The 13511-nt window shown below is 40.8% G+C and overlaps 1 protein-coding gene across 11 annotated transcripts in view; it reads right to left on the bottom strand.

Annotated features, from left to right (window-relative positions):
- Positions 1-13511, bottom strand: part of ZNF438 (zinc finger protein 438) — a 59730-nt gene that overhangs the window by 5435 nt on the left and 40784 nt on the right. For 8 of the 11 annotated variants that reach the window (XM_080384369.1, XM_080384370.1, XM_080384371.1 and 5 more), the window contains 2 exons: positions 9617-9721; positions 3028-4891 (listed from right to left, as the gene is read on the bottom strand). In XM_080384369.1, coding sequence (XP_080240495.1) covers positions 3028-4891; positions 9617-9721 — 1969 coding nt within the window. The remainder of the gene's footprint in view (positions 1-3027; positions 4892-9616; positions 9722-13511) is intronic. The other 3 variants (XM_080384375.1, XM_080384366.1, XM_080384367.1) reach the window with 2 other exon arrangements.

Below are 13511 nucleotides of genomic sequence, written 5' to 3'. Positions count from 1 at the left end.
AGCAGTAAGGTCCCCCCTCCTTTTCTCCAGGCTAAACAACCCCAGTTCCCTCAGCCGCTCCTCATCAGACTTGTGCCCCAGACCCATCACCAGCTCCGCTGCCCGTCTCTGGACACGCTCCAGCCCCTCTGCGTCCCTCCTGCAGTGAGGGGCCCAGAACTGAACACAGGATCGAGGGGCAGCCTCAGCCGCACCAAGTACAGGGGGACGATCGCTGCCCTTGTCCTGCTGGCCACGCTGTTTCAGATACAGGCCAGGATGCTCTTGGCCACCTTGGCCACCTGGGCACACCGCTGGCTCGTGTTCAGCCGGCCATCAGCCAGCACCCCCAGGGCCTTTTCTGCCCGGCAGATTTCCAGCCGCTCTGCCCCAGCCTGTAGCCCTGCCGGGGGCTGTTGTGTCCCAAGTGCAGGACCCGGCACTGAGCCGTGTTGAACCTCATACAACCGGCCTCAGCCCATCGGTCCGGCCTGCCCAGACCCCTCTGCAGAGCCTCCTGCCCCCCAGCAGATCAACAGTCCCACCCAGCCTGGCGTTGTCTGCACACTTACTGAAGGTCCATTCAATCCCCTTGTCCAGATCATCAGTGAAGGTATTAAACAGGACTGGCCCCAGTACTGAGCCCTGGGGAACACCACTTGTGACTGGCTGCCAGCTGGACGTAACACTCCTTACTACCGCTCTTTGGCCTTGACCAACCAGCCAGCTTTTAACCCAGGGTACAGCATACCCGTCTAAGCCACGAGCAGCTAGTCTCTCCAGAAGAATGCTGTGGGAGACAGTGTCAAAGGCTTTACTAAGGTCCAGGTAGACAACATCCACAGCCGTTCCCTCTTCCACTAGGCAGGTCATCTGTTGTAGAAGTTCAGGTTCATCGAGTAGGACCTGCCTTTCATAAACCTGTCTTCCCATGCTGGCTGGGCCTGATCCTGTGGCTGTCCTGCACATGCCGCATGATGGTGCCTGGGATGATCTGCTCCGTAACCTTCCCTGGCACCGAGGGCAGGCTGACAGGCCTGTAATTCCCTGGATCCTCCTTCCTGCCCTTCTTGTAGATGTGTGTCACATTGGTTAAGCTCCAGTCTTCTGGGACCTCTCCAGTTTGTCAGGACTATTGATAAAAGATGGAGAGCAGCTTGGCAAGCTCCTCCACCAGCTCCCTCAGTACCCTTGGGTGGATCCCATCCTGCCCCATAGACTTGTGGTGTCTAAGTGGAGCAGCAGGTTGCTAACCATCTCCTCCTGGACTGTGGGGACTTCACACTGCTCCTCCTCATCCCTGTCTTCCAGCTCAGGGGGTTGAATACCCAGAGGATAACTGGTCTTACTACTGAAGACAGAGGCAAAGAAAGCATCCAGTAAGTCCCTCACTCAACATTTTCCACAGCCTTTGTGGCAATGCTCCCCGCTGCATCCAGTAAAGGATGTAGATTGTCCTTGACACTCCTTTTGTTTCTAATGTGTTTGTAAAAACATTTTTTTGTTTCTTTTACAGCAGGGGCCAGCCTGAGCTCTAGCTGGGCTTTCACCTCTCTAATGTCTGCCCTGCATAATCTCATGGCATCCTTATAGTCCTCTAGAATTGCCTGCCCCCTCTTCCAAAGGTGGTCAATTCTCCTTTTTTTCCCTGAGTTCCAGCCAAAGCTCTCTGTTCAGCTAGGCTGGTCCTCTTTCCCGCTGGATTGTCTTTTGCCACAGGGGGACAGCTTGCTCCTGCACCTTTAAGACGAATGTTCAGTCTTCCTAGACACCTTGGCCCTTCACAACTATCTTCCAAGAGACTCTGTCAACCAGGCTCTTAAACAAGCCAAAGTTGGCCCTCTGGAAGTCCAAGGTAGTTGTTCTGCTGACCTCCCCTCCTTACTTGTCTGTGAACCGAACTCTTTTATCATCTCATGATCGCTATGCCCAAGACGTCCTCTGACAACCATATCACCCCCAGTCCCTCCCTGTTTGTGAACAGCAGGTTCAGTGGGGTACCTCCCCAGTTGGCTCATACACCAGCTGTGTCAGGAAGGTCTCTTCCACACACTCCTGGAACCTCCTAGACTGTTTCCTATCCACTGTATTGTATTTCCAGTAGATATCTGGTAGGTTGAAGCCCACCATGAGAACAAGGGCTATGAGAAGGACCACATAATATTGTATTTATACACATCAGACAGATTACCCAACAAAACAGATAAACTGAATGATTCATCGTACAACAGTTAGTAAGGCTGAAAGAAAAGCACTGGTGTTTCTTAGGCTCAATACCTTAAAAATTTCTAACTGATGCCCCACAGAGTGGAGGTATGCAAAGCGAAATGTGTAACATTGAATGGTAGTGTCATAGTGAAGTGTCAGGTTAAAAGCCTGAGCTTAATAAAGCATGATGAAAGTAAATGCACAGTGGAAGAAGCAAAAAAAGCCAACATTTATAATGTGTCAAGAAACTTCACCTCGAAATCATAATGCAGAGACAAAAGAATGTTCTAACTATCTTAATACGTTAAATGTTAACTTTTCTACTTGGCTAAATGATCACAAAAGCAGCACACAAGATGGATTAGCTCACAGCACTCCAGAGAAGGAAACAGGATACTGATATTTAACAAGGTAAACAAACTATAAGCTAATACTGAAATGTGAATTGCTTTTCACTTATTGCAGTTGGTTCACTTACCTTCTGGGGAAAACTCTAAGATGGGCAAGACACAGAAGACAGTGCAGATTAACAGAAAAAGCATTAGCTGTGAGAAATCAACCGACCAAAATAGCTCCACTGGCAGTACATTGGGTATTACTAGAATATATGCAAAATTATTTTGGATATTCAAGTGTCACTAATAATTTCTATTGAATATATCAGCTAAAATATACTGGATGGTCTAATGGATTGACTAGATTACTTAACAAAATATTTAAACCATTAGGAATCTCACCTGGGGGGAAGAAAGCAACAATTTTCATGATGGTGATGTTTATGAATTTCCACTGACAACCTGAAATCCTGTTTTCATTAGATTTATTAGTGAAAACACTCACCTCTCTGTTGCTTCTTCTGCCTCTTCAATATTTGTGTCTCTCTTCTTTAAAGCATCTTGCAGCTGTTGCTCGCTAGTAGAGGGCTCTGTGCTGATAACAACCCTGTGGACTTCTCTGAGGTGGCCAAAATACACTCTGGCATGGCCAAAAACTTTAGCACAGAATTCACAGCACACAAGCTTTTTGGGTTTGCCTTCATTGTGATGAAGTTTCATATGCGTGCTCAGGCTTCCAGAATGAATATATGCTTTCCGGCAAATTCGACAGCTGTAAGGCCGTTTGTTTGTATGTGTGTTCATATGGTCCTGAAGGTGGTGTTTAAACTGGAAGATATGGTTACAAACATGACATTTATGCAACTGCTTAGGTACAGCTGAACATGCATTTCTACTTAAATCACTTGATTTAGCTGATGTAGCATCACCATGCTTGTAATTTAAATATTTATTGGGAAGTGAACTATTTAAGAAAACATCTTGGTCTAAATGGTCAGGAGACAGTGTCTCTACTATTGCTGCAGAAGTCAGCGGTGCAAAAGCCTGCACAACTACCACTGGTTTTGGTCTAATACTACGGTATTTTTTCACTGCCTCTGCTTTTTCGCCTTCAGGCGGCTGAAGTTCAGTTTTCACCCTCTCTCTTCCTTCTCTAAACTTATTGATGATGCATTTCCTTCGCTTGGTCTGAAAAGCCAATAAATCATCTGTGGCTCTTCTTTTCCTGCCTCTTCTTTTAGAGGCTGCACCACTGAATTTTTTAAGACTATCAACATCTACTTTGTTGGATGCAGAGAAGGTATTTTCTCGAATGGTTTGTCTGGGGACTTGTGTAAATGACACAGCTAATCGCTTATCAGCTGCTTTAGTAGGAACATCACAGATTTTCACCAAAGCTGGTACCTTTTCACATTCTGATCTTAGTGAAGGACCAGACACATCTGTAACACTGGTATTCTGCTTGGATTTACAGAACGCTGAATTTTTCATCCTTGAGTAAGGCAAAATGGGAAGTTTTCCTTTTGGTGCTGATGGAGTCATCTGTACTGTACTGCCAAAAACTGCTGGTGACAGGACAGCAACAGAATTTGCAGAATTTGTGGGTTTTTCCTTTAGTTTCTCAGACATTATGAATGACTCTCTTGTGGTTTCAGATGCTGTCTTCACAGAGCGTAGACTTAGTTTCATGGTATTAATTGTACTTGCTGGCTTGGATAAAGAGTCTTTAACTACAGATGGCCCAGAAACATTACCGTAAGCAATTTCAGTTTTGTTCACTAAAGGAGATCCAGATTGCACACAATTGCTTTTCTTTACTAATGTGGCAACTGCCATTTCAGCTGAGTCACGGTCCGCTAGCATCTCTTGCTCAGTTGAATCTGGACTAGAATGAGTTTCAGGACAGTCTTCAGTTAAAGTAGTCATGGGGGAAGTCTGTGATGAGATCAATGCTTTGGTAGGAATCTTGTTATGTGCACCCAAACCAGAGGTTTGTGTCAGTTTTTTGTCACTCAACAATTTATTTCTTACAGATTGGTACCGAGGGATAGGCAGCTTTAGGTTTTCAGAAGGGGCCACATTTGACTGCTGGACTTGCTGCGTTAGGGCAGGGGCAACATATGGCACAGCCAACAGAGAAAAAATCCCTTCATGACCAGCCACCTGCATGACAGCGTAGTTTTGAGTTGGTACCACCAATGGTTTAGACACTGCAGCTGAAACCGGTGTACTTTGCTCAGACAAAGATGGCTGAAGACAAGAAACCACTCCCGATGTTAAAATTTTTGGTACCATTTTTGGAGCAATGGTCCTAAACTGACTTTTCTTCTGAAAACTTTGTATTGTATCCAAAGGGGATTTGTGTTTATCTGTAATAACAACATAACAAAGATGTAATATAATATATAGCATTTCTTTTAAAAAACTACCGTATCAAAAATAAAACTGCTTACAAAGGATACTATTACACACAAACATTAAAAATATTCAGGTATTTAAACAATCACTAAATTTAGAATTACAAAAGTTTCATGGACAAAACAAAAATACTCCCTGAAGCAATGTGCTTGAATACAGATATGCAAACATCCCCCCCCCATCTGATCTTAAATGGGTATTTCATTCTAGGTTAGAAACTACATGGCATTTCAGAACAAATACACTTATAAGCCTCTTCTGCCCTGGAAAAGCTCCACTAGCATTCTGGCAATATTCAGTTGGAAGAAATAACAGGACAGGATTTAAACTCCATGATGCAGAACTTTTCTGAGCACCTGCTCTGATCATACCTCTCACCCAGAGTCACACTGTCTTTTCCAGTTTCTGTAACATTTAGAATTTGTGGGTTTTATCAGATACAGACCAAAGCTTACCTGATGAAGACTTTAAAAAAATTACTGCTATAAAACATGCAAATATTGTGCAATAAAATCAAAGAGGACTTGAAAGAAGATGTACTGTTGTTAAACACCCAATCACACACATGCTTACGTGCCTTTATGCACAACAGAACTACTGCTCTGTTTTCAAAATTTCAAAAATTTTCTTGAAAGGTGCAATTTATCAAGGTTGTATCACAATTCCTTCCTGTTTCTACTTGTGTTGGTAAATGTCACAAAGACTTTTCAGTAAAGAAGAATGTGAGGATAATTAAGTAAAACAAATAATCTGCATTGAGCAGCAGAGATACAGGCCGACCTTTCAGGCACTCCATAGAAAGGATTTGATACACAGTTAATTGTACCACTACAATTTCATATATCAGCCTCATTACCAACTCCCAAATTCAACTGCTGACGCTTCCAGTTCTCAAAGATTGGGAGTGGTTTCCTGGGGGAAAAAACCATAAAATCCCAACAATCTCAATCACTGGGAATTCAACTACAAAGATCCCAAGCAGAAAGGCAATTTAGGAAGGCAACAATACAAGAAAAAATCACTTTAAGAGTCACATTTTAATAGGGTATGTATAAGTGATTCTGGGACCCTGAAAAATTGCAGTAAGGTTAATTCCATAAGGAAGTTTCCATTCCTTACCATTTTAAAGCCTTGCATTACAGATATAATCATACACGGTGATGGACGTGGAGAAGTAACTGTGAATTACTACCAACACTGGAAACTCCAATAAGTTTATCTTAATCCTGGATGTCCTTCTCAGACGTCACACACTTTGCAACATGCACTGTAAATTACAGAGCTATCATATTTCGTGACCAGAACTCCTGGACAGATACATGTGCGTACTCATGGTATGCACATGTGCAGTAAATCCACTGCCTTCAGGACATGCTAGACTCACTGAGCAATCGCATATAAACTGCACAGTGTGTACACAGTAGATCTGATGCTTCTCAAAACTTTTTGACCTGCAGCAGATTCATAGAGTAACAACTATGCAGGGCATAAACCTTTGATCCTTTTATTGTCATCTACAGTATCAAACCCCACATCTATTATGCACCTCTTCGATCCTCCAGTTAAGTGAAACTACTGGGCACCACCATAACTTTCTTTCTGCTCAATGTCTCTAAAGGTGTCCAAGATTTCTAGATATTCTGTGCAGACTGGACTGCTGTACACATGGAAACCCTGCACAAATATAAAGAGATCCCTATACACAGGGATAAAGCCAGGCATACAGCGTTTGTGTAACAAAAACAGAAACATGGCAGGTTTACAATTCTATCTCCCTACAGCCCTTTTTATTCTACAAAAGCTAGGAGCACATACTATTTCTCACTAAGAGCTTCCATTTTTTACAATCTACAATCGCTACATATATAGTCTGTTTATATATATATATAAAAAGTATAGAAACCTTTATCATTTCAACTGCTAGGAATACTAATTCAGATATTAACTCAGATTATTTTTTGTTTTGTGTAGCGTATCTTCTTGTTGCTGCTTTTGAGGAAGCACTTTTAAGTACTTCCAAGAACTACAATAAAATGATGTGAAGTATTGTAATCATTAAACAAACCAGCCCTGAACTTCCAACGTTAGTTACAGGTCAAATTGTACAGCTTAAATACAGCAAATGAGAGGACAAGTGTATTTTTCTTTTAGGGGACAGAGTCTGCTCTCATTTTTCCAGATTACGCTTAACATATACCGACATTATAGACTTTTTGCAAATCAGCAGTTACTCAGCTTGCCCCAATATTCAACATGAAGCAGCTTCCATTTTCTCCACATTTGGCTTGTACCTCTCCAATTTTATTTCAAAATCTCATTCACTGATTTGCAGAAACTTTTTAGGAAAGCCAGCAGTTCAGCAGTTATAAGGCACTCACTCTCCAACCAATGGTAGCAAACGATATGAGTTCAGGAAAAGCCAGAATTTTTACTGTGGACATGTCACCTCCACAAAAATGCAGAAATGGCAGCCAAAGCATCACAAAAAAAAAAGGTTAATTTGAAGTTAGAAGGAAATATTTGTAGAAATAATGCACGACACTAGCTTTAAAAATAAGCATATGCTTCTCAAATACATTGACTTGCCTACTGCAAAATTAGACAGTAAAATAACTTTTCTTAAAAGCTCTCCACATTTTTTCTCAGCATTCCACAAAAAAAGTACCATTCTAGAAGCCATAACCTTCATGACTATGAACCACAAAATGCTCTTTGAATCAAGGTCCATTTAGATCAATATTCTTCTTATGCAGCTAACACAATACTAAGCATTCATGTAACTGTTTGAGAAGGGAATTTTATGCAAACACTCCTTTTCCAACTAGCGCAGTTTTATCATCAGTATGTCTTTCAGGCAAGCTATGCTTGGTATCAGCCTTTAGTACAGCTTTTTTTTTCTTTTCTTTCTTTCCTCAAATTTACATTAGATAGTTTAGTGCAGAAATACTCATTGCAGTGCCCCTCGTAAGCAAATGATACTCAACTGTTTACTTCCCTCTCATCCAACACAGCTGCTGTATATAAGCAGCTGTGTCAAAATACAAAGATGGGCTAGATGCAGACTATCTGTCTGATGATCCTTCAGACTTGGTTAAGATTTTGCCTGTGGACTGCAAAAGTTAATTGGAAGAACTGGCGGAAACCTATTTAGCATCTTAGATCAGGAAAAAGCAGCCAGTTAATTCACAGACTGAAGGTCCTACTGACCTTAACAAGAGTGTGCTTCATCAGTGACCAAACTATTTTTTCCATTTATACTTCGTGAAGTTTCAGCAGTTTCCTTTGCACAGAGAAACTGCTATAGTAATTCATGTCTTTGCCACCCTGACACCAAAGGACTTGAATATGCTCTGGCTGTCTGGCTACCAGAAGGCCACCTGGAAACGTAGTATGCATCTTTCAGGGACATTCCAATTCTATTCCAAAACTTCCAAATTATTTGTCTCCAATTCAAAGGATTCATTTTGACTTGACAGTTGTGGCCTGAAGGCCTTCACGCCTGTGCAAACACATGAAGTCTTGTATCTGAGAAGGGGAATTTTCAGTCAAGGGAGGCTCTGCAATAAGCATTTCTAAGGATGGTCCTGGGTTTTAGACAACATTCTTTCTGCAAGTCAGTCTACAGGTCCTTCAGCAGAATGCAGTATTTTTTCTTTCTCTAATACTTTCATTAAGAATAAAGGAAATAAATGAAAACATCAGATTTAATATCTGAATGATGTGAAGCTCATTTTCAGTTGCTGTGTTCTCAGTCTTTCAAACAGGCATGGAGCTGGGGCATCAGGTAGACATAAATAATTATGCACAAGGTTACATCAAATGCAATTCAATCCATTTACTCTAAAAATCTCTGTTAAAAGATTTACCATGCTAGTAAAAATGTTACTATTACTTTTAATAAAAAGGTTACCTTGCTAGTACCTGCAAGTATCAAATCACTGAGTAACTTGCAGGATGTAGTAAGCTTTCACCCCTTCTAAACAACCTTAAAATTGTAGAGGACTGGACAGTAATACCCCAATAAAAAAAATCAATGATGCATCAAAGTCTCTGACATAGCCACGCTGAGAAGAGTCCCCTGGAGGAAAGAAAGTCTTCCCATGGGGCTGCTGTTCATTCATGGTTCCCCTTCCTTCCTAAGTCATTCAAGTCTGCCCTACTCCAATCTGTTCTGCCTTCTTTTTATACTTCCTTCAGTCTGTTCCCTAGGTAAAGCACGTAACACTGCTGAACTCAGACCCTGTAAAAGGCATCAGATGTAATTTAATCTTCCCCATTAATCTGGTCTATTTTGAACATTAAAATAAACCACCAAAATTCCAGAAACCACTGCGTAATAGTGTTAACTTTTTATATAATCCTTGGAGGACGACCTCACTTGTGTAGGTATGTGTTTAATTTGTGTACGACTGGACAAGTGACAGAAAATAACACAAAAAAAGGATTATCTTGTTTTGAAGGGAAAGGGAGAATACTGATGAAAAAGATTAATGAAGTATCTTATTAATAAAATGCATGTTTACATTGCTGAGTCTTTTGCTGATTTTGAAAGGAAGAATATCTCTTCTGTGGGAAAGAAAAAAAAATGTACAGCTTTCTAACAGACAATACTACATTTATTTCTGTCAATGACAGTTAATTGTTCATTTTGCCAAATCTCCATACACACTAAATACCTGTGGATACTGTCTTTCCAGCACAAGTTTCTTGTTTTTGCTGACCCAGCATACTTTGTTGGACACAATGTTTCTCTGCAGGATTAGCATGCAAAAAAACACCACCTGCAAAAGTGCTTCAGTCAGTTATAAATAGATCCCAGGACAAAAAACACCCCAAAGAACCCCCAAAACCAACAAAAATCCAGAAAAAGGCAATAAAAACATTAATTTCCAGTTAATGCATTAAGAAAGCTACTGCTTTTTGCTCTTTGCCATTTTTCTCTCCTCAAAAAATGTTTTAAATTCTAATACATTACACAGCAAATGCAAGGTGATAGCTTAGTAATTGAGTAAAGCTGGTTAATGTGGTAAACAGATGGGATGCTTTAGCTTCAGTGTCATGGCAGACAGTCAACAGCACCAAAACAAAAATCTCAGGAAGATGGAAGATTCAGTAGCTTTCGTGAGCTTTTTTTAATTTATTTTATTTTAAATAGAGGGAATACATTCTATGATGACTTAACACTTTCCATAATCCCATGCAAATCAACAGAACCGCAGATATTCTAGAAAATTGAATCTGGCCTTCTCGGTTCAAAACTAGTTTTGCCACATATCTATATGAGGTAAGCTTGGTCATAAAACCTACAAATCAGGAGTGCCCAACTCTATGCATTATAACCATTAATTTGCAGTTGTTTCTCTCTTTGCCTAATAATAACTACTTGGGTGGAATGTTCTGTTCTGGGTATTTGCCTCAGATAATTCTCTAGAATTACTTTCAACAGAAAATGCCTGCCATCCCCTGGTATGCCTGCATTAAAAAAAAAAAAATAAAAAGAAAAAAAAGAATCTAGTAACACACCTGTGCATAGACGAAGACCTTGATATTTGACACAGCAATGTCTCTTTTGTCTGTGACAAGCTGCCCAAATCCGGCAAAGTTGTAAGCTCTTGGCACGTGTTCAACAGATACTTTAAGCAGCTAATTTTCCCAAGGATTACATTCTAGTGAACATGCTTTTGCTTCAGGCTGGGCTGCATTTTTCCTAAAACTATAGCTTTAGGTCCAAACACCCAAGTTAGAACAAAGGAATGGCCTCTCCTTATCTCTTAACTGCTGAGCTGACAGTGTGGAAGAGAAACTAGGATATACAGAGGGCAAGCAGGAAAAGGACAAGAGAACTATAAGTGAGACTTGGAAAGTGTCTAGGCCAAAGAGGGTGGGATATGGGAATTAAATGCAAACTTAAAATGGGTAACGAACATTACTATTACACGTGATTTGGAAAGGAGAAACATTTAAGCCACAGGGATAATCTCATATCGTGCATTTCTTAGCTTTTTAGTACTTGATTATTTAAATAGTAATGTAATTATGTCTACATAGGAGTCCTTTTGTGGAATTAAAATAGCTTAGAAAATTAAACAATATAACAAAGCATTCTAATGCAGGACTGGAAAATCACAGTACATCATTCACACAAGCACTAAAATACAGAATGTACAAATATGCTTAGAAAAGATGTTCTGGTATACCACAGGAGGAAGGTAAAAACAGTTTGTTGGAATTCTAAAAGGGAATATTAGATCTTTTTAAAGCTATATATAATTAATTCTGATTTGAGCATCAATGGGGTTTGCTAGTTGTGCACTAAGCGTTTTATCATTTAGAAAGTTCTTTGCTTGGAAGTCTGTGCAAGTTCATTATCTTAAGGGATTAGGAATATAACGCATTTCAAGAAATTCTGTGAGCAGTAAGATGCTTCCTGGATTCCTTAAATAGTCTCCAAAAGACTCTTAGCAGAAGAGAGCATTACAACAACAAAGTTACACAATAAAAATGTTTTTATTGACATTAACTGGACTCCATTAAAGCAGACATTCAACCTTAAAATCCCTAGCAATGTTTTTCAGTGTGAAAATAAATTAAAACTATTTTTGACATAAACAGTTATTTTGGAGAGATAACTTAATAATAACTTGTAATAATAATAACTTAATAGCAACTTGTAATCCAAGATCATGGATACATGGTTCATATTCAGGGAAGTTCTTCAGTTTCCTGTCTAATTCAGTCTTTTTTTCCCCCCAAACATCCAAATCGCACTATCAATCACATACTGATAAATGCTGAAGTTTATACAGACCTACTTTTCATAAAATTAGTACCTAATATAATTGTGCAATAAAAAAGAAAGAATGGAGAAAAAGTATTAATCATCTCTACTGTTGGGTAACTCAGGATTCCCAATTTCCAAGATTGCTTCCTCTGTTTTCTGAAAGTACACATAGGAGTCGCTTCATTATCGTGCTATCATCTCTCTGGACTTCTGTAAAGCCTTTGACATGGCCTCCTACAACATTCTTCTCTCTAAATTGGAGGGATATGGATTTCATAGGTGGACTATGTGGAATTGGTTAGATGGCTGCATCCAGAAGGTAGTTATCAGTGGCTCAGTTTTCAGATGGGAGGTCAGTGACAAGCAGTGTCCCTCAGGGGTCCACATTGAGACCAGCACTGGTTAGTATCTTCACCAATGTCACAGACAGTGGGATCGAGTGCACCCCCAGCAAGTTGGCAGGCAACACCAAGCTGAGTGGTGCAGCTGGCCTGCCTGAGGGACACGTTACCATTTAGAGGGACCTGGACAAGCTTGAGGAGTGGACCCATGTGAACCTCATGAGGTTCAACAAAGCCAAGTGCAAGGTCCTGCACCTGGGTGGGGGCAACCCCTGATACCAATACAGGCTGGGGGATGAAGGGATTGCGAGCAGCTTTGAGGAGAGGGACTCGGGGGTACTGGTATATGAAAAGCTGGACATAGGCCAGCAATGTGTGCTTGCAGCCCAGAAACCCAACCGTATCTTGGGCTGCATCAAAAGAAGTGTGGCCAGCAGGCTGAGGGAGATGATTCTGCCCCTCTACTCCATGGTGGTGAGACCCCACCTGGAGTGCTGCGTCCAGCTCTGGAGTCCTCAGCACAGGGAAGACATGGACCTGTTGGAGCGGGTCCAGAGGAGGGCCACAAAAATGATCGGAGGGGTGCAGCACCTCCCCTACGAGGGAAGGCTGAGAGAGTCGGAGCTGTTCAGCCTGCAGAAGAGAAGGCTCTGGGAAGACCCTACTGCAGCCTTTCAATAATTAGAGGGGGCTTATAAGACTGAAGGGGACAGAATTTTTAATAGACCCTGTGGTGATAGGACAACGGTTTTAAACTAAAAGAGGTTAGATTCAGACTAGACATAAGGAAGAATTTTTTTATGATGAGGGTGGTGAAACACTGGACCAGGTTGCCCAGAGAGGTGGTAGATGCTCCATTCCTGGAAACGTTCCAGGTCAGATTGGACGGGGCTTTGAGCATCCTCATCTACTTGAAGCTCTCCCTGCTCATTGCAGAAGGGCTGGACTAGATGACCTTTAAAGGTCCCTTCCAACCCACACTATTCTATGACTTTATGATTCTATTTAAGGTTTCTTTCTGCAATTAAGGCTTCTTTCTGACAATACAATCTCACCAGCATCTTGGCTCCAGTATCTTAAAGAAAAGTCTAACATAAAACAACACCCATGCAAAAGCAGACCTGTTAAACAAAAGTTAACACATCAAGAAATCAAGGCATCTAAATAGCATAGTATCAGCATTAGCAACAATAACAATCTAAGACATCATTTTGCAATTATCACACATTTAGATTTCACATATCTCTGTACTGTCCCAACAGAAGTAACTTTTAAAATATGCATTAAATACTATTCCTATAGGGAATAACAAGTGGCCAACAGCTTTGAGGTAACTTTTTTGAATTGTAATATTAAATGTACTAGCTACATGTGGGTAAATCAATATTCAAAAAGCAACATCTTATATAACATGTGGGCAATGCAAGGCTTAACACAACCTCCTACAAA

This window comes from Falco punctatus (assembly GCF_963210335.1).
Source record: "Falco punctatus genome assembly, chromosome: 4".
Classification (NCBI taxonomy): domain Eukaryota; kingdom Metazoa; phylum Chordata; class Aves; order Falconiformes; family Falconidae; genus Falco; species Falco punctatus.
Note: the sequence above shows the minus strand (reverse complement) of the source record. Positions and strands in the feature narration are given on the sequence as shown.